The sequence below is a fragment of the Eupeodes corollae genome, chromosome 2 (assembly GCF_945859685.1).
Source record: "Eupeodes corollae chromosome 2, idEupCoro1.1, whole genome shotgun sequence".
In the NCBI taxonomy this organism is placed as follows: domain Eukaryota; kingdom Metazoa; phylum Arthropoda; class Insecta; order Diptera; family Syrphidae; genus Eupeodes; species Eupeodes corollae.
The window spans coordinates 16334017-16361319 of record NC_079148.1 but is presented as its reverse complement, the minus strand read 5'-3'; the positions used below and the strand labels follow the sequence as shown (position 1 = coordinate 16361319).

Genomic DNA, 27303 nt, shown 5'->3' with positions numbered 1-27303 from the left:
GGCCGAAATATTGGAAAGAGTATGCCAAAATCGGACTTAGCGGATGGACCATTTGAAGCGCAGTCAAGGTCAACATTTGCATCAAATAATCTTTAAACATTAAATTAAATGGACCGTACTATCGATTCAAATAAAGATTTCATGCGTTTCTTTGAATTTTATATATTTTTTTTATTTTCCTATAGCTTTTAAAAAATCACCCTTTATATTGTTGTTTGCATAAACCTTACACAGAAAAGTTCATAGGCAGTTATGAATACAAAACTAAATTAAATTCTATAACATTATAATATCAAGCTATCACAATTAATTGAATAATTATCATTTCCCTACTTTAGCATTACAATATTGTACAACAAAAACGAGTGCCTTAACTTTGAAATAATTTATGATCTCAACTAGAAATATTATGCAATTAAATTATTCTGTATACTCTGTAAGCAAAAGCTAACAACAGTTTTTGATTAAAATTTCAATCGAGAATTATTGTTTGTTGTGTTTATAATTGAGAGCAGTCAGCCAAGCAGCCGACAAGCCGGTAGCTATGCGTCGATATTTCGAGTTAGGGTTGTTCAAAGATAAACAGACAAATGCCTTCAGTCACACTCATTCCATTTATAGATCGCGAAATTTCATTATAACGAATTCATTATTATTATTATTAAAAAAATCACATAGCTATTGCACAAAAGTAATGAAAACAAACATTGTTGCGTAATGGAAAGCTCACATCATTTGAATAGGTTTCGACAATTGAGTTAATAAAACTGAGGCACGATACTTGGAGGAATTTCAGTCACTTTTAAGTTTTGAGTTACAATGGAACGTTGGCAAAATCGGGTCGCTGTAGTTACAGGTGCAAGTTCGGGAATCGGTGCTGCTATTGTCAAGGACTTAGCTAAGGCTGGTCTTATCGTAGTTGGATTAGCCCGTCGTGTTGAACGAGTTGAAGAATTGAAAAAAGGCTTAACCAATGACCAACAGAAACGCATACATGCCGTCAAGTGTGACGTCTCCCAAGAAAACTCTGTTAATTCGGCGTTTGAATGGATTTGCAAGACTTTGGGTGGAGTTGATATTTTGGTGAATAATGCAGGCATGACAAATCCTGGAAAACTCTCGACTATGGATATCTCCAAAGTTCGTCAAGTAATTGATACTAATGTCCTGGGTGTGGTTATGTGTACACAGCACGCTTTCAAGAGTATGAAAGCTCGAAATTTCGACGGACATGTTTTGATTGTGAATAGTATTTTGGGACATTCGATTCCTGTGATGCCGATGAGTGTTGAAATGAACATTTATCCAGCAACCAAATACGCAGTTAGTGCTATAACAGAAATCTATCGACAGGAATTCAAGGGTCTCGGAACAAAAATCAAGATAACTGTAAGTAATCGAAACTAAATTAAGCTTTGAGGCAAACTGAGGCGTTATAAAAATTTTGTTTTTGTTTAATTTAGAGCATTAGTCCAGGACTTGTTGATACGGAAATAGTTAATGATGACATTAAACAATTATTTGGAAAATGCATTCTCAGATCTGAAGATATTTCAAGTGGAGTTATGTATGCGATATCTACCCCTCCTCACGTTCAAGTGCATGAATTGACAATAAAACCAGTTGGAGAGTCGATGTAATAAGATTTTAAAAAATAAATAATGTTATTGTTAAAAATCAAACCAAAAGTTGTTCTTTAAAATTTAGAATTCGAAAAAAATTAAGTTTGGGAAAAAACAGTATTTTTTAAAGATTTAGCTGATGGAAAATATAAAAAAATTTAACATAATAAATGTATTAAAAAATGGAGTAGTTTAAAGAAATATATCCGTTTTTTAATACATACAGAATATTAATCAACACATGTTTGAAATACAAAAATTTCCCTCTAAATAGCCACTATTTTTTGCTTTAAAAAACATGTTTACAAAATGTCGGCTTGGATGCGACCCACGCTAAGAACTTCGTGTCTGTCGATTTTTTTTTAAAACTTAAGAAAAAATTGACAACAATATTTTAAGTACGATGAATAAATTTAAAGGCAATATTTTTGTGTTGTATAAGAAAGTTGTCAAATGAATTTTTCTGAAAATTAACAAAAAATTATTTGATTTCAATATCTTATTTTGTTAGTCGAAATCGAATAATTATTAATTTAAGTAGCATTTTTGTTTAAGTTCGTATTTCTTGTTATTTACAATATGTTACGTTACTAACAATTTTTTGCATTGAACGAAATAATTTTTAGTCAATTTCTCGACGTTTCAAGGTCCCTAGAGTCGACATAAAAGATTTTTAAAAAGATGTAAGTGCGTGCGTGTGTACGTACGTTCGTACGTCCGTACGTTCGCGAGATATCGATTTCAAATAAATTTTGTTATACAGATAATAAGGCAAAAAGATGCAGAAAGGGCTCTCAAGACAATTGCGTGGCTGGTTTTTTTACCATAGCAGTTAGAAAAAAAGGTTAAAATTTTGGTTAACCCTAAATATCTTACGAACTAAAAACGCTAGAGACTTGAATTAAATTTTATATAATATATTGTAACGTGATATCAATAAAGTATATTTTTTGAAGAAAATAAATCTAACGGTTTTTTTTTATAAATCAAAAAAACTGAAACAAAAAATTTGTCACCTCCAAAATTTTCGACTCAAATATTATTTTATCTAGAAAACAATTTTGTTTAACGAAGAATAATGTTTTTGACGTCTGATAAAAATTTGAGAAAAATCGAATTGACAGTTTTTTTTATAAAAAATAAAAATCTAAGAAAAACATTACTCAAAGTTGGTAAAAATTGAATATCGATTCAAATATCTTTTCAAAATCTTGAAATTTAGGCTTAAAACTTATTTTATCTTATAAGAAATATTGTTTTTAACATTCTGAAAAATGTTTAGAAAAATCGAATTGACAGTTTTTTACAAAAAATAAAAACCAAAAAAAAAATTAGTAAAAGTTGGTAAAAATTGATTTTCGACTCAAATATCTTTTCAAAACTTTAGGATAATGGCTTTAATTTACTTTTATCTCTCAAAAAATATTAATGCCAACATTCAGTAAAATTTTGGGAAAAATCGAATTGTTAGTTTTTTTACAAAAAATTAAAAACCGAAAAAATATTAACAAAAGTTGGTAAAAAATGATTTTCGACTTTAATATCTTTTCGAAAATTTGAGATAATAGCTTATAACTAATTTGTACTTATAAGAAATATTGTCTGCAACATAAGGACAAATTTTGAGAAAAATCGAATTGACAGTTTTTGTACAAAAAATAAAAACCTAAACAAATTTATAAAAGTTGGTAAAAATTGATTTTCGACTCAAATATCTCTTCAAAAATTTTAAATATTTACTTAAAACTAATTTTACTTTATAGGAAATATTGTTTTCAATATTTGGTAAAATTTTTAAAAAATTCGAATTGTCAGTTTTCTTACAAAAAATAAAACTCTAAAAAAAAACAATACAAAAACTTGGTAAAAAATTACTTTCGTCTCAGATAGCTTTTCAAAAATTAAAAATATTCAAACTTATTTTATTTCACAGAAATATTTTTTCAATATTCAGTAATTTTTATATAAAAATCCAACAGTCCGTTTTTCCATAAAAAATAAAATAAAAAATAAATAGTACGCAAATTTGGTAAAAATTGATACGAGTACATATAGACAAGCTTTTAAGCAAGGCAAATCGATAGACGGGATGGGAAGTTATCAGTGTGGGTCGTACCCAGCCTCTTCTTTTATTTTTTTTTTTTTCGAAAATCGTTACATAGTTTTTTTGTGTTTCGAATTTTGAAAAAAAAATATAATTTTTCCATTTTAACTTCTTTTTATTGAAACAATTCAACTTAAGAACCCAAATTTTTGAGAAAATTTAATAAAAGTCTATCAGATCGTTTTGAAGAAAATCCGTATGGTTTCTTTTTTTAAATTCTTATTTTCTTTCCATTTTTAACCACAAAATGTTTATTGTTCCAAACATGGTTGTAGTTTCAAAGTTACAACTTAATCAACGATGTGGTAAGGTTTGAGGACAACCAGATACCATGTTTGAACAAAATCCCGAATTCGACGTTTTTTTGCAAATAAGTTATAACATTCAAGTCTCAAGTACAATTACTTAAGCTTCCAATACTTTTAATTTATAACAGCAAATCTATGTGACTGATTTGAACGTTTAATTTGTCCCAATTAAAGCCAACAAATTAATGAAAAGAAAAACTTATGACTCAAAAACGTGCTATTTATTTTAGAAACAATGGCTTTCAGTAATTTCTCATTACCAAACACAGTGAAATAAAAATTAAAACAAAATATTTTAACACATTTTTTGTGTACACAATTGTTTCAATTTTATTAGAATTTCGGTATGTTTTTTTTTTGTTTACATATTTTCTCCAATTGGTTTTATTGTTAACTCATGAACTTGAACATTTGGAGGTGTTGAAATCGCATACATAACTCCATCAGAAATATCTTGTGGTTTTAGAAGAGCAGGTCCAATGTCATTCTTAATTTCTTCAACCATATCGGTTTCCACAAGACCAGGGCTTATACTCTTAAATACAAAAGGAGAAATAAGAAAACATTCTTTTTAAGAACTATTTATTCAAAACTTACTGTGATCTTTATTTTTGTCCCAAGTCCCTTGAATTCCTGTCGGTAAATCTCAGTTATGGCCGATAAAGCATACTTGCTCGGTGGATAAATATTCAAGCCAATGTGAGTTGGAAAAATTGGCATCGAGTGTCCCAGAATACTGTTCACTATCAAAATATGTCCATCGAACTTTCGATCCCTCATACTTTTAAAGGCATGTTGCGTGCAATGCACCACTCCCATCACATTTGTATCTAAAACTCTTCTAACGTCTGAAATGCTCATAGTTGAGAGTTTTCCCTCCAAAAGAAGTCCAGCATTATTCACGAGAATATCAACACCACCGAATTTTTCAATAATCCAATCGAATGCAGAATTCACTGATTCTTCACTTGAAACATCACATTTAAACGAATGAACACAAGATGCGTATTTTGGAGGAAGACTTTTTTTCAATTCTTCCACTCGATCAACCCTTCGAGCTAAGCCGATCACAATGAGACCAGCTCTGGCTAAATCCTTGACAATTGCAGCACCAATGCCTGCACTGGCACCCGTCACAACTGCAACCCGATTCTGCCAACGTTCCATTGTAACTGAATTTCCGAATTGATCATTCTTTGGCTTTTATTTATAAAAGGTTTTAAATTTAATAATAAAAACACTCCAAGTATAGATCTGTTGTTTAATATGCAAATATGTATAATTAATATTTGAAACATGTTTAGCTTAATAGCTGAACGATGTTGTTTACTGCTTTATTTAGCTGTTAGAATAAAAGGTGTGTCGAAGATAAAGAAATGCTTTAAATAGCTACTTTTTCTGGGATAGGATTTTGCAAACCCTTAAAAATGAAGTAAGTTAAGTTAAAGGAAAAAAAAGAATTTCACGGGAAAGTAGTTGTTTTTATAGCTTGAAAATATTTTTAAACTTCTCATCAAAGTTTGGTGGACAGCAATTGATTTAACTTTTTGAATATTGTACACAAATAAATGAAACATTTCTGTTTTAAATTACGCTTGGTTTTTCCAATCCAAAATACCCAAATCAGTGGCTGTAGAGTTATAAGATATCAAAGTCTTGTTAACATTTTTGAACACCCTTTGAATGTCGAAATTGGCTTAGCTTATAAATGACACTTTCTCATGAGTAAATAAGATTTTTTTCTCTGATTTCTGGAGTAATTTCTATTATATTCGTTTACTAAACGGTGATTTTTTAAGAACTTGAGACCTTTAAAAAAAAAAACGCATAAAATTTGCAAATCTCATCAATTCTTTATTTCAAACGTTAGATTGGTCCATGACATTTACTTTTTGAAGATAATTTCATTTAAATGTTGACCGCGGCTGCATCTTAGGTGGTCCATTCGGAAAGTCCAATTTTGGGTAACTTTTTCGAGCATTTCGGCCGGAATAGCCCGAATTTCTTCTGAAATTTTGTCTTCCAAAGCTGGAATAGTTGCTGGCTTATTTGTGTAGACTTTAGACTTGACGTAGCCCCACAAAAAATAGTCTAAAGGCGTCAAATCGCATGATCTTGGTGGCCAACTTACCGGTCCATTCCTTGAGATGAATTGTTCTCCGAAGTTTTCCCTCAAAATGGCCATAGAATCGCGAGCTGTGTGGCATGTAGCGCCATCTTGTTGAAACCACATGTCAACCAAGTTCAGTTCTTCCATTTTTGGCAACAAAAAGTTTGTTAGCATTGAACGATAGCGATCGCCATTCACCGTAACGTTGCGTCCAACAGCATCTTTGAAAAAATACGGTCCAATGATTCCACCAGCGTACAAACCACACCAAACAGTGCATTTTTCGGGATGCATGGGCAGTTCTTGAACGGCTTCTGGTTGCTCTTCACTCCAAATGCGGCAATTTTGCTTATTTACGTAGCCATTCAACCAGAAATGAGCCTCATCGCTGAACAAAATTTGAACACTGAACACATTTCGAACCGAACACTGATTTTGGTAATAAAATTCAATGATTTGCAAGCGTTGCTCGTTAGTAAGTCTATTTATGATGAAATGTCAAAGCATACTGAGCATCTTTCTCTTTGACACCATGTCTGAAATCCCGCGTGATCTGTCAAATACTAATGCATGAAAATCCTAACCTCAAAAAAATCACCCTTTATTATGTTCAAGAGTTCATAAGAATTATTTTCTATTTCCAATAGACACAAAATCAAGATTGTTAATTGCAAGTTTTAATGAAATGTTATCGTATTCAATTTATATCATTTTGTAATTGACTTGAACCCCAGTTTAACCACATTTTGAATAAATTTCCTCAATTAACTTAACAACATAATTTTACAGTACAGTAAAGGAAATGATAGTGTTTTTTTGTTTTGCAAGTATAGATAAACATTGAATGTTGTTTTGAATGATTGATTTATTTTAGAAATCTATATATTTTTACGGAAATATTAACTTTAATTTAAATTAATTTAATTCAAACAAATTAAATGTTTTTTAACAAAAAATATAAACAAGTCGACAAGGTTTTGCTACTGGCAATTGAATTGCACTTTTTAATAGATTTACTGATAGTGTTGAGGTTGGGTGCTAAACAAAATTACATTTCATTAATTTCCTTAATCAAAATCTGTAATTTTTGTTTGTTTTCAGAACTGCATCTCACTTCATACATATTTGTCATTTTGTATGTGTTGCTATTTCATTTATATTTATAAGATAAAATAAACTCAAAATTAAAAATTAAAAATTAAGAAAGCATAGATATTCGGTACAAGATGTTTGAGGTGACATGTAATTCTAAAAGTTTCACAGATGAGTTTCCATTATGGTCTTTTTTATAGATTTTAATAAATAATATCTTATTTCAAAAGAGTGATGAAAAGGATGAGTGATGCGAGAGGAAGAAAATGAATGCTTTTGACATTGATGAATCTCTTCTTCGTTTAATTAGAAATTACCTTTCTAACGTTTCAATACAAGTTGTATTGGATGGTTCTAAGTCTAAAATTCATAAAAATAAATGCTGGTGTTCCCCAGGGCTCCGTTTTGTCTCCGACTCTCTTCCTTATATTCATAAATGATCTTAAAAAAATTAAACTGTACCCTCAGCTTCTTAAACTCGTATCTAGATTCACATCCTTGTCCTTTGGATGTGAAACTTCAACGGCAGCGTATGATAAGCCCATCAAATCCTGATCTCGACAGCATTCTGTTGAATTTAATGCTTCGAAACACACCCCCGATGCCACTATCTATGAGTGGCACTTGCATCCAGGAAACTAATCAACTGTCAGTACTCGGTATGTGTATCACAGATCACCTTTTATGGAATGATCATATATTTGATATCGCCAAAAATGCTGCCAGGTGCTTAGGATTTCTCCGACGACGGTGCAAGAAATTTGTCACCCCTTCTGATCTGGCTGTAGTTTGCAAAGCCTTCATCCGTTCATAGCTTGAATATAATTCGCATATCTGGGCAGGTGCCCCCAACACAAGTCTAAATCTCTTGGATAGAAAACAAAAAACTGCTTTAAAATTGATAGGCGATAGAACTATAATCGAAACATTTACATTTCATGCCTTTCGTTGTTTTATCGATATTTTTACAAACAATGTTCTATCGAATTAGCCAGTTGCAATCCACCCCTTAAACAATTGAGCCGTAATACTCGCACTTCCATAAATGCTCATCACTTCATCAGTTTACCCTTGAGCTCAATTTCGGGAGTACTGTCAAGTATAGAGATTCTTTCTTAAATCGCACATCGAGAATGTGGAATGCTTTAGCCAACTCTGTTTTTCCCTCCCATTTTGATGTTCAGAACTTTAGGACCAATGTGCACCGGTATATCCTCTTAAATCCATCCCTATTTTTCTAACGCTCACACTGTGTTTAAATATAAACATATAAAGGGTACTAAAAACCCCTTGAGTGCCTGTAAATTATAAAAAAAAAGAAAAGGTGATAAAAACTCGTGCATTGTTTTACTTCGATGTTGAACTTTTCAAAACTGACAACACTTCATAATGTCACACTTTTAATATTTTTATATCTGGCAACCCTGGTAGAAGACGTTTTAATTTCATTAGTTCCAAAAAGTATGCAATTTATTAAATATATAAACTAACTAGATTTTACCCGCGACTTCGTCCGCATAACAAAGTTTTTGTTGGATAGTAATATGAAAAAAAACAAGTTGTACTATTTTATACGTATGTTTAAGATGTGCCGAGATGGGATGAGGCCATACTAAGTGTTATTGGTTAGGTAAGGCGACGAACCGAGTAAATGATTAAGTATTAAATAAACAATTAAATTTACACGACAAATAAAATATTTGCAGGATTTCTATGTCTTTTGCATGCGTCCAAACGTGTGTGCCCGTTCGGGTAGAACCACTCAATGGTATCCTCCCCCGCACCACACTACCACCGCCGCCACCTGCCTCGTCTACAGCGTGTGACGCACGCCCGCGCACTCGTACCGCCCCACAGCCTAAACAGAGTTATCAGAAGTAGAAGACAGACCCTGTGAATTATTTGTTATACCTACATGGCTCGTGTTTGACGATGAAAGGTTGAGCATAGCAAGTTAAGGTTTAAAATTAGGTATTATTTGTGGAACTTCGTGGGAGCCACAGTTTGCGTCTAACATTGAAGGCTTGAGGTACATGGAGCGCGAAGCCCGAGTTAATATACGTGTATGATAAGTTTAACATGTTCGACAACTTATTTTATGGGTTGGGAATGCGTTCTTCTTTTTAATTGTAATACCAATTTTATTCAAATCTTTGAAAAAGCGATCAGATTCCCCGAAAAGGGAATGCGTTGTTTTCCCGAGGTCAGAAGTTACTCATGCCCTTTCTTAAGTCTCAAACTATCTCCTATTTAAATCTGTTCAGCAGTTTGGGCGTGAAAGCGATCGGTCCATCTGAATTTTCCTATGGATATGCGTCATACCGGGGTAAAAAGTAGCCTATGTCCTTTCTCGGGTATCAAAATATATCCATACCAAATTTTATGCAAATTGGTAAAGTAGTTAAGGCGTGATTAAGTAACAGACAGGCAGAGTTACTTGCACATTTATAATATTAGTAAGATATAAGATTTAGCAGTGTTTTGAAGCTTTGATTGTTTTTTGGAAAAAGTATGTATAAAGCATGTTTCTAAAGAAATTAGAACACGACATTTTAATCAGACATAACATTACGATGGTTAAGGTGTCGAAAATAGTGGGTCCGACGATTGCGTTAATCTGTCTCCCTGTCTGCCTGTCCTCACATATTGTCTGAATAATAAAGTGTTTTTCAATTGGCGCGGTTAGATTTCGGCACCCCGTGCCGCCCTTTCTGTTTTGGTGAATTCTGTCAAATCTGTTGTTTATTATAAAGTTGCTTATGTTAAATTATCATGGCAAGATACACGATCGAACGATCAAAATGAGTGTTGTTAAAGCAGACGCGTTGGCCCTTCAGTCTTCACAGTCGACTCTCCAATGTTTGGTGGCAAAAATTAATACGACCGGTTCAGTAAACTATCAGCCAACACCCGTACGTTCAAGGAACTGAAGAACATCACCGCGGTCCGTGAAAGTGTACAAGAGAACCCGAGGCAGTCTATTCCTCGCCGTGCACAAGAACTCGGCCTTTCGCAAACTTCAAGTTGGCGAACGCCATTTGTTCGCTGACTCGAATCGTTTGGAAGAGGATCCCAATTTTGGCGGAATAAACATCTTTAATGAAGAGAAGTGCTTTTGGTTGAATGGTTGTGTTAACTGGTGCTTTGGCACCAGTTGATAATGGATCCTCAAAAAGTTACCGTTTGGTGTGGATTTTGGACCGGCACGCGGTGTAAATGGTTCCTACTTTTTTAAAAACGAAGTTAGTGGGGCGGTCACCGTCAACAACGATCGCTACACGATGATAACAAGTTTCTTATGGTCCAAATTAAACCATATGGACCTGGATGACATGTGGTTCCAGCAGGATGGCGCTACGTGCCACACAGCAAACACCACGACATCTACACATACGAGTAACATCTACCCGCCCTTATTGAAAAACCCTATTTAATAATATTTCAATTAAAAGATCTACCTTTATAAAATTGATGTACTCGTAACTAAACTGATCGCAATTTTTTTTTTGTCAAGATAAAAGAAGCAAGACCATTTTTGCTATGCTCTTAACTTTTTTTTAACTTCCCATAGGAAGTTATTGTAATGGGTCCGATTTGTCAAATTGAAAATTTTGACATTTCTCGACGTTTCAAGGTCCCTAGAGTCGAAATAAAAGATTTTTAGAAAGATGTCTGTGCGTGCGTGTGTACGTACGAACGTTCGCGACGTTTTTTTCGTCGTCCATAGCTCAAGAACCAGAAGAGATATCGACTTCACATAAATTTTGTTATACAGATAATATGGCAGAAAGATGCAGAAAGGGCTCTCAAGAAAATTGCGTGGGTGTTTTTTTTTACCATAGCAGTTTGAAAAAAAGGTGAACATTTTGGTTAACCCTAAATATCTTACGAACAAAAAACGCTAGAGACTTCAATTAAATTGTATGTAATATATTGTAACGTGATTTTAAAGAAGTTTATTTTTTGAAAAAAATCCATTTAACGGTTTTCTTTTTATAAATCAAAAACACTGAAAAAAAAATTGTCACCTCCAAAATTTTACGGCTAAAATATGATTTTATTTCCAAAAAAATTCTATGCAGAGAAATATAATTTTATGACATCTGATAAAATTTTGAGAAAAATCGAATTGACAGTTTTTTTTTATAAAAAATAAACATCTAAAAAAAACATTACTCAAAGTTGGTAAAAATTGAATATCGATTTAAATATCTTTTCAAAAACTTGAAATTTAGGCTTTAAACTTATTTTATCTTATAAGAAATATTGTTTTCAACATTAGGACAAATTTTGAGAAAAATCGAATTGACAGTTTTGTACAAAAAAATTAAAAACCTAACAAAATTTAACAAGTGTTGGTAAAAAATGGTTTTCGACTCAAATATCTTTTCAAAAATATGAGATAATAGCTTCTTACTAATTTTACATATAAGAAATATTGTTTTCAACATTAGGGCAAATTTTGAAAAAAAATCGAATTGACAGTTTTCTTACAAAAAAATAAACCTAAAAAAATATATAAAAGTTGGTAAAAATTGATTTTCGACTCAAATATCTTTTCAAAAATTTGAAATATTGGCGTCAAACTAATTTTATCTTATAAAAAATATTGTTTTCAACATTCGATAAAATTTTGAAAAAATCGAATTGACAGTTTTGTTTACAAAAAATAAAACTTAAAAAAAAAAAACAATACTAAAACTTGGTAAAAAAATACTTTCGACTCAAATAGCTTTTCAAAAATTTATCACAGAAAATATTGTTTTCGATATTCAGTAATTTTTATATAAAAATCCACAAGTGTGTTTTTTCATAAAAAATAAAATCTACAAAAAAAAGTACGAAAATTTGGTAAAAATTGATACGAGTACATATAGACAAATATTTAAGCAAGACAAATCGACAAACGGGATGGGAAGTTATCAGTGTGGGTCGCATCCCAGTCTTTTTTTTTAATTTTAAGCAAGGTTTCATTTTATGAATAACTGAAAATTATTTTTCTAAGAAAAAACATTATTTCGATATATGTCAAGCTTGTCTAAAACATTTTTTATTCCTGAATATTTGTCTGTCAAATACCATTGAAGCACTTCGTATAGTTTCTTTATTTTGTTTTTCACATTCAAAAATTGTAATTACCAAAATAGAATTTGAATTTGAATTTCAAAATATGTCTAGGTAACTTTTTAGTTTTAAATCTCCTCTTAATGTCCAACTTTTTCACTTGAACACAGTTTCTTTAGGTGAAAAAAATGTTTAAGTAAAAGAATATACCTGGAAATTTCACTTTCATATTGTTTTCAAGATTTTTTGAAGTTTTTGGTCTCGAAAATTGTTGTTTTGTAAGGCTTAGCTAAATAATAGAGGTAATGAAAAAATTATTTATATAGAACTCAAATACATCAAAAAATGTACGGAAGAAAAATTCAAGTAATCAACTACCTGCGTACATATATCAAAACTATTTAAATATATTTTTGAACTTTCATTTATTGATATACATTGTACATATATCTTTTGTACAGTTGTCTAGTCACATCTAAGGGATATTAAATATTGCCGAAAAAATAAGCTTTCGAAATCCATTTTTACATACTGTGTTCGTAATTTAACTCAACTTGCAATATTATCTCCGACAATTTTCAATTCCCTTATGAAAAACCATAAACGTTTAAATTAATTTTCTTCTGATAGTGGTCCAGAGAGAAGATGATACGTAACGTATTGTATCCATAAACGGCTTGAATTAATACCTCCGAGGAATCTAATGGAGCAAAAACATTTTCCTTTCACACTTTCTCTCCAATATTTTGATGATACAGTGTGCTGATGGTAAGTTCAAAGAAACCCCCAAAGTCCTCTCAAAACGCACGCACAGCATCACCATAAAAGACAATACAGAACAAAAACAAACACAGTATCAACTGATGTTCAACACAAATTCGTTCGAATTCAAAATTTGTATAAATTCGCATTTTGCAAATGCATGTGCTCGACTCAAAAACAAGGATGACAACGACGACTATGAGCGACAAAAACGTATTTTAGGTATTTGTTTGTAAACTCAAATGCGATCATTTTTAAAACGAGGAGATAGTTTTTGCAGAGAATGTGTATAGTGCGATATTCCAGACATAACAATACTCAAAAACCAAAAGACAAACGTACTTGTAAAGTCCTGCCGTTTAAGGACATCCAGATACCCACACATAACAATACATAAAGCAATTGCAATATGCTTTGGCTTTTTCCTGGAATATGGTTGAAGCTTATAGAGGACGAGCAGCTGCCTTCACAAGACGCACAATTCTTCGGTTTGGTTTGAGGGTCAGGGCCGGATACAAAATCTTAGTTTTGGGGGAATTTTGTTTCATGAACCTCACTAAAATAACTTATACATCAGTAATGAGCTTAAAAACAAATTGTTAATTTTAATTGATAGTTTACTAACTTTACATCTTTTAAAATCCACTTGATTGAAACTTAGTTAACTTATGTTTTGACAGTTCTGCGTTTTTTATGACAGATATTGGATATAATAAAATCTTGTTTTCGAAATTTCTTATAGAAATGAAATTGGATTCAAAAATGTCAAACTGACATAGAGAAGAAAGTTCTTTGATGCCTTTGTCACCTCCTCCGAGTTACGTGCCTTCCAGCGTTATGACCATCCACGGTAAAATATCGTGCAAATGATTCTAAATTATAGAACCCTATCGTAGGGAAGGGTATTAAATGGTGCACTCTCAGCCGTTGGAAATATCCTTTCCGTATATGAAGCAGGAGCCCTATAGCTAATGGTATAAGAAGGTTCTTCTTCACTATTTTAATAAAGCAAACGACAGCTTTTCTGTATTTATTGCACTCAGTTCATTTCAGTTTGCTTGTTTGTTTGTTTGTTTGTTTGTTTGTTTTGCTTCGTGTTTTGTCCTTTCAACGTTTTGTTGTCTCCCTTCATGGTGCATCAGCAGAACTTAAACGCGACGAGTTAGTATCGTCGTCGTAAAATTTCAGGACGAATTTGTAAAGGACAAAAGTTGCAACTAGTATAGTTTGTAGTATAGTTGGAAATAGTAGCAGCATCCCTTCTATTCAAACTCCTTTTTATAGATGATTTGTGCTTTTATATCCATTGTGTGTCCTTGTAAATGTTGTTTTTGTTATTGTTGTTGTTGTTATAATTCATTTTAGAGAAATATATACATACATATATAAATTTAGATAGAGAAGAAGAGAAAGTTCTTCAATTGAATTTGTATTTTATTTACACTTGAATTGAGAGTTAAGTTAACATAGAGCTTTTGATGGTTTAAATTGTATATTGTTGAACCAATTGTGTAGACCAAAAATAACATTAAGAGTTAAGAAAATATGACGTATAAATAAATAGTAAAATTTATTTTACACTTTAGGAAGTAAAGTTTTTTAATACTTTAGTGATCTTTAGAATTTTAAAATACAAAAAGTGAATAAAGTCACTGGCTTGAATCAGTAAACTTATACAAGCATTTAAGGGTCTTTGATTAAGTGTTCTATAAACATATTAACATTTCAATAAGTTCAAAAATTCCATCTGTATGCTGCTGCATATCCTGTAAAAATCTTTAAAAAATCGAATTGACAATGCTTCAAGAGTTCCTGGTTTGTCGACGTAAGTTTTTAGTCATACCAGGAAAATTAACATGACCAATTTTGGAATGAGATTATCAAATGGTAGACATGTTCATTCAAGAGGACACAAGCGTAAACAGGTTTTTCTCTTTACCCCTGTCTATCAACTCCTACTCTCACCTCCCCGTGGTGAACATCGGGTGCCTAGTACCTTAACTGGAGATTGGGTTCCAACCCCAGTGGACAGTTGTTGGGGGCAGCAAACGAGGGAGGGGGGTAGAGGTGTTTCCACTAAGGCAATTCTCCTTATCCAGACGGGAGCGGAGGAATTCCCGAGATGGAATCAACGGTGGCGTCTACAGTTCCAGTATGGTTGAACTACTTAGTGAACACCTTATAGGGCTTCTTCGATTTATTCGGAGCCCAGGCCTGTAAGGAGCGGTTTTATCCGGCTCCCCATCCTTGTAGTTATACTTAGAATCTGGCCCTCCAGGTTGCGGGTTGTGCGTCGGGGTGATTTCCTGCCACGTAAAAGCTTTCATAGTTGCGAAGCACCAACAATCCTCGGATACGGACTGATTTACTGTTGACAACCAACGCAAACGAATAAAGGACAACGAACTTCGGATATGCACTTGGAATGTTAGGTCCCTTAACATACCACGTGCGGCGAAGAATTATCGGAGGCCCTAGACCGCTAAAAAGCAGATATCACCGCCATCCAGGAAATACGATGGGATAGGCCGGGCAAAAAGAGGATGACAAACTGCGATATTTACTATGGTGGTTGCTACCACGAAAACCAACAGTGCTTATTTGGATGCGGCTTCGTCATTGGAGCCAGACTTAGGCAAGAAGTCTTGAGCTATAGGTGCATCAAAGAGCGCCTTATGACCATACGCATCAAGGCTAAATTCGGCAAAATAAAACTGATATGCGCGCACGCCCCCATAGACGAGAAAGACGACAGCATCAAAGATATGTTCTTCGAGCTCCTAGACAAAACATATGAGCAGTATCCTAGCTACGATATTAAAATAGTCCTGGGCGATTTTATTGCCAAGCTAGGAAGGGAAGACATCTTTGGTGGAATAATCGGGAAGCCGACGACAACACTTCCGACAATGGATTCAGGCTCATAGATTTTGCTGGGGGCGAAACGTCATGGTAGCCAGTACGCGTTTTGCACACCTCAACATCCACAAAGGTACTTGGACTTCTCCAGATCAATCTACCGTCAACCAGATTGACCATATTGCTATCCACGCCAGACACGCTTCCAGCATCATGGATGTACCAACTTTCCGAGGAGCTAACATCGACTCGGACCACTACCTCGCTGTAGTCAAGGTAGCACTTAGGATTTCCAGACCCAAGGCAAAACAGGGAGGTGCTGGGAGAAGGTACAACGTCGAACGGCTACAATCGCCAGAGATCACCAAATCCTTTTCCGACCGAGTTTCAAGTAACCTCTCTCGAAGTTCTCTGCAGCCAACACAATGTATCGAAAACCATTGGCAACATTGCCAAGATGCAATTAGAGAAGCTCTGATGTGCTGGGATTTAAACAGCCACCAACAAGGAACCACTGGTTTGATGAGGAATGTCGGCAGGCAAATGCAGCCAAACAACCGGCACGCAGGAGCGGTACTGCATAAAAGGACGAGAGCTGCTCATGAGCTCTATGAGCAGAAGAGACGAGAGGAACGCCGACTTCTCAGAAGGAAAAAAAGAGGCCATGAGAAGCGTGCGGTCGAAGATGTTTAGAGGTTTAAAAGCAGGAATGAAGTTCAAAAGTTTTATGAACAGGTGAAACGAAATTAACAGGTACATAAACCTAGAAGCGATGGCTACAAAGACGAAAGTAGAAACATCGTAGTGGAACCGCAGTCAATGCTGAGGATATGGAAGGACCACTTATGCAGACTGTATAATGGCGACGACGAACTGAATTCAGCTATCAGGCAGGATGATCCTTTCAACATAGACGACGAAAGCCAACAATTCCCTCCTCCCTGCCAAACTCGTCCGTTTGTGCAGGATGACCATGGAGAATTCCCGCTGCTCCATAAAGGTTGGAAACAACTTAACAGAACCTTTCGATGTCAAAAAAGGGTTTAGACAAGGTGATGTGATGTCATGTGATTTTTTTAACATCGTGCTTAAAAGAATAGTGCAGAGCTCACACGTCAACACTAGAGGCACTATCTTTCAAAAACCTGTCCAATTACTGGCATATGCTGATGACATTGACATAATCGGAAGAACTCAGCGTGATGTCAATGGGGCTTTTGTGAGTATTGAGGCAGAGGCGGCAAAAATGGGTTTAACGGTTAATGAGGGCAAAACAAAGTACATGCTGTCGTCAAGAAAGGACATACAACACTGACGTCTTGGTCAAAACTTCACCATCGACGGACGTAACTTCGTCTACCTAGCCTCCGATGTAAACGCAGAAAAAAACACCAGCGCTGAGATCAAACGCAGAATAACTCTTGCTAACCGCTGTGTCCTTGGACTAAGAAAGCAATTGAGTTATAAAGTCCTCTCTCGAGGGACCAAAGTGGTGCTATATGAGACCCTTATCATCCCCGTCCTGCTATACGGTGCAGAAGCATGGACTATGACAAAAGCGGATGAAAGCACCTTGGGTCGCTTCGAGAGAAAAGTTCTTCCTGTGATCTACGGTCGCGTATGCATCGAAGGGGAGTGGTGGAGAAGATGGAACGACGAGCTGTACGGGCTGTACAGCGACGTAGACTTAGCCAGAAGGGTAAAAGTCTAACGACTAAGATGACTGGGTCACGTAGAGCGCAAGGAAACCAATGCTCCGGCCCGGAAAGTCTTCGAATCCACACCCACAGGACAGCACAGTAGAGGAAGACCGCGGATCAGGTGGCGCGCACAAGTGGAGGGTGACCTCACCCAACTTGGAGCACGAAACTGGAGACATCTAGCTAGGGACCGAGCTAGACGAAGAAGTTTGTTGGGTGAGGCCCTAGTTCACACAGCACTGTAGCGTCATCTTAAGTATAAGTAGAGTAATTTTGGAATAAAGTTTATCACTATATTGATTTGGCAATGAATTCATGATAAGCCCATTTCATGACAAGTTTTTTCTGACTTTTGGGAAGAAAAAAAATAAATACATAAATGATTCGTTAGTACTTTTTCTTCACTTTAACTGCAGCTCCTTCCTTGTATAACACAATTTTTAGGACGAGCTGTTCAAGGAACATATTTATTGATTTCCAATTAAGTGCCCAAAATTACGAAGCATTATTCTTGTATCAATAGAGTTCGACCTTCTTAAATCTAAACTGTCAAACTTTGAATGCTCCTGAAGAATAAACCCATATTATAAATGTTTAAAAAATATCACCAAATACTTTGTTCAGATTCTTTAAAGGTTACTAAGAGCTAAGAAATTGTTTAGGAAAGTTTAACTTTATATGTGGTCGAATTATAGCTTTCTGGCAGAAAAAAAGGAAGAACTTCTTCTACTTTGAATTCTAACGTCAGTTTCAGCATCATTCGATTGTTAAACGCCTTTTCACATAACAGAAGAACTCTCATATCAACTTGTTTTTATTCTTTACACCAGAATCAATTCCACGTTTTTGAACTTATTTTAGACCTCGCAAAAAATTGAATGTAAGAATACAAAACAAAATTTTATTTTATTCGCCTTCGCAATTTCGTATTATTTTCCATTATACTTTTCTTGGAAAAATTTCACAATGAACTTAAAAATTTGCAATCAACATCAACATCAACAGCATCAAAGTTTCTCACCATTTCCGCGTCTTTTAAATTTAACAACCAAAGTTTTATGGTCATCAAATTTTTATTATCTCGTTTCTAGACTCTACAATAGTACATACCTCTATAGGAGTAGATACTTTTTCATACATTTTGCTTTTAGTGATGGAATTCAAGTTAAAAAGATTATAAAATGCCCTCTTTTTGATGATGGAAACATCAAAAACCCAAAGACGTGTGTACTTCTTAAGTATTGTGGCGTGCTCGAGAGAACTTTCCTATATAAAGTTCCAAGAGTATCCAAATACAAAGAACTAACAAAGTGCGGTAAGGAAACAGGACGACCAACGACCAACGACGACGACAACTTTGAGATGATGACGAGAACGATGGACGTGCCTTTTGTTGACATGATTTCACTATAGCCATTGTCGTCGTTCGTCGTCGTTTGGTTGCGTTTTCGTATAACAAAAGACCGTTTTTCTCATTCTTCTCTGAAGTTCCTGCTGTTTTGAACGCCCTGAAAAAACCCACTGGCCCACACATCAACCACCATTCACTCATTTATTCAAGCCAACAACGTGCTAAGTAGTTATATCAAGTCTTTTCTAACCTAATCCACTAGATTCAATTCCAATTTCTCATACCCTAGTGACTTGGTGGGGAATGCCAAGTCAAAGAAGTGGGGTTTTAATGCAATTTTGCCTTCCTCTTGAACCCCAGTGGTGCTGCTGGAACTCCTGAACGATAGCACAAAGTTCTTTTGCAAAATATAAAAATACATACAATTTTTCTCGGCCAATTTCAGGCGATATGGCGAAGAGTTTAGACAAGGAAATTCGCTGAGAGTCCTGAGACATTGTTGAACAGCGAACGCACGGAACGGATAGCTAGTTTTGTATTGTAACAAAAGCAAAGCAAAGCAAAGCTATCCTTTCACATAGGAAACACATATGACTACAACGAGTATGTAATATTTTCAATACTCGTCCTTATGTCTATAAGTAGAATATTGTAAAGAAAGCTGCAGGGATTTCCTTAAAGGAATTTACTTTCTCCTTATATAGTCATAGAGGGCGCAATACACAATAGAAAGAAATAAACTAGATGAGGAACTGAGCTTGGATCTGGTCATGAGGACCGTGAATACAGGACATTGGTTTCTTTGCAAAATTGTGGATTGTAGAGTGTCGAAGAAAAAGATAATCTTATGTTGAATGAGTGCTTTGTGATTATGTGCATATATGTATCTAGGTTGTTTCTGTGTGTCCTTTTGCATTTTTGCTGCTATATTGCAATTCAATTACAGAAAAAGTGTTTCAATACGAGCAAGAATTGCCATCAGTTCAATAATAAGGAGGTACCTACTCGTGTATGTTCCTATAAGTAGTATAGTTTTATTAGAAAATCAAAGCAAAGTTACGGATTTAGTTCTCCAGAAATATCCAGAAGGTACTATAGACCAACTTTAAGGGATAAAGTGGGTGCGCTGCATGCAACAAAAGCATGGACATTGAATATTATTTTTATGGCAAAGATAAAATGGAGAAAGTTCATTTTGGAGTGAAATAAGCCAATAAAGTTTATGTTTTCCAATTCTAATTGGATTTCGACTAAAGTTGACAAATAAAAATTAAGTTAAGTGGGTAAAATGGAATCATGCTCACAACAATTGCACCATTTATATTTAGTTATTCAGATTTCAATAAGAAGTTTCCTTGAAACTGTAACATCCTTGCAACTTATTGTGTTTTTTAAGCTACACGAGAAGTTCTGATGGTGGTTGTCTATGGTTTGATAGTTGAGAGTTTCACACTGTCATATAATGCCAAAACACTGCTTAAAATTGTGGAAATTTCGTCGAAAAATTTTATTCATTGATGAAACTCATTTTTGGTTGTACAACTTTGTCAATAACAAAATGTCAAAAAAAACTTCAAGTCGTGAACGAATCATAACATAACATCTCCATAGATTAAAATATTACTATTTCGTACACAAAGGAATACATCATTGATAGCTAAATGTATTGGTCCTAAAAGACAACCCTAGGGAACTTCTGATTTGACAATTGGGGTTGGATAAAGAACTTTTGAATTTTATAAGTCTTATTTTAAAGATATAAAGAAATTTATTAAAAAAATTAAGAAGATATCCCTTCAGCTTAAATTTGATGATGCCTTAAGAAATGTGAGGAAAAGCCCTAGAATTATCAGTCGAGCTTTTGACAATTGATAACACTCAATTCTTGAAATGTAAGCTATCACAAACAACTTTCAAGAAACTCTATTTTCTAACATCTAAATGTTTTCTACCATTTTCTTTAAGCCTATCAATTTTCTAAACAAAAGGAGGTTGGGATGCCACCAACACCGATAACTTCCCATTCCGCCATTAATTTGCCTTGCTAAGAAAGCTTGTACATAGGTTTTTGTGTTTTGTTAAAAAAGTTGTCAGTTGAATTATTGTAACAATTTTTAAAATATTACATATAATGAAATAGTTTGATTTAAAAATCTATTTTAGTTAACGACATTTTGAGTCGAAAACCAATTTTTACCAAATTTGCATAGTATTTTTTGTAAAACTTTCTTAAATTTTACTGAATGTTTAAAACTATATTGATTATTAATCTCAAATTTTTAACTTCCCATAGGAAGTTATTGTAATGGGTCCAATTTTTGAAATTGAAAATTTTGACATTTCTCGACGTTTCAAGGTTCCTAGAGTCCAAATAAAAGATTTTTAGAAAGATGTCTGTGCGTGCGTGTGTACGTACGTCCGTACGTCCATACGTTCGCGACGTTTTTTGTCCTCCATACCAGAAGAGATACCGATTTCAAATGAATTTTGTTATACAGATAATAAGGCAGAAAGATGCAGAAAGGGCTCTCAAGGGTGGTTTTCTTTACCATAAGCAGTTTGAAAAAAAGGTTAAAATTTTGGTTAACCCTAAATATCTTACGAATCAAAAACGCTAGAGACTTGAATTAAATTTTATATAATAACCGGTAATGTGATACCGAACAAGTATATTTTTTGGAAAAATTCCATTTAACGGTTTTTTTGTAAATCGAAAAAACTGAAGAAAGAAAATTTGTCCCCTCCAAAATTTTAAGACTAAATTATGATTTCACCTCCAAAATAATTTCGTACAACGAAGAATAATGTTTTTGACATCTGATAAAATTTTGAGAAAAATCGAATAGACAGTTTTTTTTATAAAAAATAAAAATAAAAAAAAAACATTACTCAAAATTGGTAAAAATTGAATATCGATTCAAATATCTTTTCAAAAACTAGAAATTTGGGCTTCGATCTTATTTGATCTTATAAAAAATATTGTTTTTAACATTCAATAACATTTTGACAACAAATGCCGGCAAGCGGACGCAGCGAAACAAGAGGCATACAAAACGGCGCTGCACAAAAGGACTAGAGCTGCTCGCGAGCTCTACGAGCAGAAGAGGAGAGAGGAACACCGGCTTCTTAGATGGAAAAAAAGAGAGCATGAGAAGCGCGCGACCGAGGAGATAGAGGGATGTCACAACAGAACTGAGGTTCATAAATTTTACCAAAAGGTAAAAAAAACCTCCCAAGGGTACCAGCAACGAACCGAAGCCTGTAAAGACAATCAGGGGAACATCGCAGTAGAACCGCAGTCCATGCTGAGAATATGAAAAGATCACTTCTCCAAATTATATAACGGCGATGACGAACCCAATTCCGCTGTAAGGGCGATAGAACCACTCAACCTCGGAGACGCAGATCAACAATTCCGCCTACCCGACCTTGACGAAGTGAAGATAGCTATATCTAAACTTAAGTCAAACAAAGCTGCTGGAGCTGACGGCATCGCTGCCGAACTATTCAAAGCAGCAGGCTATGACTTGGTACGGAGCATGCACCAACTCATCTGTAAAATATGGTCGGAAGAAAGCATGCCCGATGAGTGGAATCTCAGCATAGTGTGCCCGATACATAAGAAAGGAGACCCATTCATCTGAAGCCATTCGTCAACAACCTGATTGGTCCTTATCAGTGTGGCTTCAGACCAAGAAACTCCACTATCGACCAAATATTCACACTACGGCAGATCTTGGAAAAAACCCAGGAACTTCAAATCGATACCCACCATCTCTTTATCGATTTTAAAGCCACGTATGACCGGGAAGAGCTCTACCGAGCAATGTCTAGTTTTGGCATAACTGTCAAACTTATCCGTTTTTGAAGAATGACGATGGAGAATGCACGCTGCTCTATCAAGGTCGGAAAAGATCTTACCGAAACATTTGATGTCAAAAAGGTTTTAGACAAGGCGACGCACTGTCACTCCAATTCTTCAACATCGTTCTGGAAAGAATTGTGCAAAACTCAACCGTCAACACTAGAGGCACAATCTTCCAAAAATCCATCCAATTACTCGGATACGCAGATGATATTGACATAATTGGAAGATCAAAGCCAAAAGTCAGTGGAGCGTTTTTGAGCATTGCGACGAAAGCGAAGAAGATGGGCTTAGACCAAGTATATGCTGTCATCAAAAAAGGACACTGAACGACGATGTCTTGGACAAAACGTCACCATGGACAGCTATAACTTTGAGTTAGTTAAGGACTTTGTCTACCTAGGCACCGCTGTTAATGCAGACAACGACACCAGCGCTGAAATCAAACGAAGAACAACTCTTGCAAATCGCTGCTTCTTTGGACTAAGAAGGCAATTAAGAAGTAAAGTCCTCTCTGAAGCATCTTAAATCACCATCTATAAGACACTTATCATCCCGGTTCTCATTTATGGCCCTGTCAAAGAAAGATGAGAGCGTCTTAGGATGCTTCGAGAGAAAAATTCTTCGGGTAATTTTTGGTCCCGTACGCATAGATGGAAAATGGAGGAGAAGATTTAACGACGAACTGTACGGGCTGTACAGCGACACTGACCTAGTTAGCAGAATTAAAGTTCAACGGCTTAGATGGCTAGGTCATGTAGAGCGGATGGACATCAACGCTCCAGCCCGGTAGCGTCCAATCCAATCCCAAGGGACGCGCAGTAGAGGAGGACCGCGACTCAGGTGGCGCACGCAGGTGGGAGAGGACCTCAACCAACTTGGCGTGCGAAACTGGAGACAGATAGCTAGGGACCGAGCAGGCTTTAGACGCTTGTTGGTTGAGGCCCAGGTCCGCCCGGACTGTAGCGCCACCTTAAGTTAGTAAGTAAGTAAGTAACATTTTGAAAAAAAAATCGAATTAACAGTTTGTTTACAATTGATTTTCGACTCAAATATCTTTTCAAAAATTTTAAATATTAGCTTCAAACTATTCTTATCTTATAAGAAATATTGTTTTCAACATTCGATAAAATTTTGAAAAAATCTAATTGAAAGTTTTTTTTACAAAAAATAAAATTCTAAAAAAAAACAATAATAAAACTGATTAAAAATTTACTTTCGACTCAAATAGCTTTTTAAAAATTGAAAATATTGGCTTCAAACTTATTTTATTTCACAGAAAACATTGTTTTTGATATTATGTAATTTTTATATAAAAATCCAACAGTCTGTTTTTTCATAAAAAATAAAATCTACAAAAAATAGTACACAAATTTGGAAAATATTGATACGAGTACATATAGACATACTTTTAAGCAAGACAAATCGACCGACGGGATGGGAAGTTATCAGTGTGGGTCGCATCCCACCCTCTTTTTCAAAAGAAAAATGAGCTGAAAACTAGAAAAGCTTTAATTATTACCAAGTTTTATCAATGTTTTGTTTAGTTACCAAATTTTTGTAAAAGAACAATATTTTTTATAAGATTAAATTAATTCGAAGCCAATATTTAAAATTTTTCAAAACATATTTGAGTCGAAAATAAAGGTTTACAAACTTTGAGTAAAGTTTTTATTTTTTTACAAAAAAGTCTCACTGCGATTTTTCGTAGCAGAAAATTATTTTGAAGATAAAATATTTTTTGTTCGTAAAATTTTCGGGGTGACAATTATTTTTTTTTCAGTTTTTTTTTGATTTATAAAGGGTTAACCATCTTTCTGCGTTTTTATCTGTATAACCAAATTTATTTGAGGTCGATGTCTCCACTGGTTCTTGAGACATGGACGGCAAAAAAAGCTTTGCAAACGTACGGACGTACACACGTACAGACACAGGCACGCACAGACATCTCTCTAAAAATCTTTTATTTCGACTCTAGGGACCTTGAAATGTCGAGAAATTTCAACTTGAGAAATCGCACCGTCCCGTTCCCATGGGAAGTTATAAATGTCGGAATCCTTGTTTTGTAGATACATGAGTTACAATGTGAATCTTTAACAATTTTCAATGAACCTTATAATTTTTGAATATCTTAAATGGTAAATTCTAAAGACTGTTGACGTATGGATGAACATTTCAGCTTTGTCATAAGGTTTTCAAAATAAGGAAATCTTGTATCTTCTTTTTTAAACTGAATTCTGTTAACGAAAGTGAAATACAGTCACGTGAAAAATTAATTTCAAAAAATATAAGACTTTATCATTATAGCAGGTACATACATATGTTTACTCGTATACGAGAATGTTGTAGAGATCAATCTTCGGCTTTTTATCGCCTCTGTCTGGGGGTAAAGATCTGCCCAATTATTGATGTTCCCATATTTATTGAAAAAATTGAACTTTATTCCGTCTCGTTATTCAAGCTATCATATTACACGTCACCCCCAATTCTGATGTTTTTGAACTGTTCAAAAGTAAGAAGAAATGCCTGAAATCCCAGCAAAACATTCCAACTCGCTTAATGTGAACGAACCAGCTTTTTGTATAGTCAAATAATTTAAAGCCCCAATTGAACACATAATTACTCACTATCAGTAAAATTTGAGCATTTTCCAATACTCTTAATTTTATTGAATATAAAAGCCTTAGTCAATCCCAAGAAAAAGTTTAGTTTGTTCTCGGCGGGCGTGCGGTAAACTGATAACATATTAAAACAATATGGAACGCTGGCAAAATCGCGTTGCTGTCGTCACCGGGGCTAGCTGCGGCATCGGCAAGGCAATTGCCGACGACCTGGTTAAGGCTGGATTGAGAGTAGTTGGTCTGGCCCGACGATACGACCGAATGACTGAGAATAGAGCCAGGCTTCCGGAAGCACTTCAGTCACGCTACTTCATTCGAAAGTGTGATATCTCCGTCGAGTCCGAAGTGAAACAAGCTTTCGATTGGGTCGAACACAGTCTCGGAGGCACCGATATTCTTATCAACAATGCTGGAATAGTTCGACCGGGTAACATCGTCGACATGGACTCACAGATGATCGACGAGGTTTTCAATACAAATGTCAAAGGATTGATATATTGCTCGCAGGCAGCTTTCAAGAGCATGAGTGATCGGAAGTTCGCGGGTCATATTGTGCACATAAATAGCATTCTGGGGCATAATGTTCTAGGTGGAACACCAGAAGCACCAAGCTTGAATGTCTACCCGCCTTCGAAGTACGCAGTGACAGCTATAAACGAGACCCTCCGGAATGAACTGAGGGTTCTGGGGACGAAAATCAAAACAACTGTGAGTTTAAGTGATGTTTTTGTTAAAATAAATAAATCGAAAAATGTGTGATTCAATTCCAGAGCATCAGTCCTGGCATCACAAAAACCGAAATTGCACCACCGGAATTGTATGATTTGTTCGATGCTCTCCTAATGCCAGAAGATGTGTCTCAAGCTGTGTTGTTTTGTATTGCAACGCCACCTCACGTCCAGATTCATGAAATGGTTATAAAACCCGTTGGAGAAATTGTCTAGAAATACCCTAATATTTTATGTACTTAACCCATTGTGTATTTCGACTCAATTTCTTAATATGTAATATTCAATTTAAGGGAGGGTTTTTTTGTGTTGATGTTGTTTTTTAAGTTATTATGTTTCAAAAACGATTTTGTATTTTTGTTATCAATATTTTTTTGTATTGTTTCTTAATTTTGTGTACCTATTTCTTTCTTGGAAGAGTGATGCGATAGAGATGGAGATAAAAAAGCTAATTATAGTAAAAATAAAATTGATGACCGAAAAAAAAACGTATTGCTGATAAAGAAAATTGATTCGGAATGATGTGATGTTGAACCGGAATAGAGTGAAATAAATCATATTAAATTTCCTAATCTTTATCATGACTAAACAAATCTTTCGGAAATGTTTAGTCAGATGCAAGTGAAGAGGAAAATTCTTATCAATTTGATGCGATGCATTTAAAGAATTATTCAATTTTTTTTTTATCAAAAATGATGATTTGCATATTTTAAACGACCTAAGCAAATTGTTGTCGTTTATTATTTACGCGTTTATACAAGTATATAAGTATACAATTCTTCAAACTTCGAAAGAAGTTGAATAATAAAATAAATGGTATTGAAGCTAAGGACTTAATTACACTTTTCGATAAAATTACTTAATTTTCTGTCCTACTAACCAAACAATAAAATGATTAAATTTTTTTTCACATTAGGTTTTTAAAATATTCCCCTTCAAAATTCATAAAAACCACCAAAAAACCGTGTTTTTAATTCTTAGTTATAAAATAATTAAATAAGGTGGCGCAACAGTCCGTTGAGAATTAGGGCTCAGTGACTTACAACTTTCAACCATTTCTGTGTGCGAGTAATGTTATCAGGGAAGGAGGGGATCTACAGTTTTAGCCGAATCCTAA

At 34.6% G+C, this 27303-nt stretch overlaps 1 protein-coding gene across 4 annotated transcripts in view; it reads left to right on the top strand.

Annotated features, from left to right (window-relative positions):
- Window positions 1-27015, top strand: part of LOC129948222 (farnesol dehydrogenase-like) — an 87588-nt gene extending 60573 nt beyond the window's left edge. The window contains exons 1-2 of one of the 4 annotated variants that reach the window (XM_056059135.1): window positions 775-1389; window positions 26229-27015. In XM_056059135.1, the coding sequence (XP_055915110.1) occupies window positions 820-1389; window positions 26229-26402 (744 nt within the window). In that variant the 5' untranslated portion in view covers window positions 775-819 and the 3' untranslated portion in view covers window positions 26403-27015. Of the gene's footprint in view, window positions 1-774; window positions 1390-1463; window positions 1689-25523; window positions 26167-26228 lie in introns of those variants that run through there. The other 3 variants (XM_056059131.1, XM_056059133.1, XM_056059134.1) reach the window with 3 other exon arrangements.
- The last annotated feature ends 288 nt before the right edge of the window (window positions 27016-27303 follow it).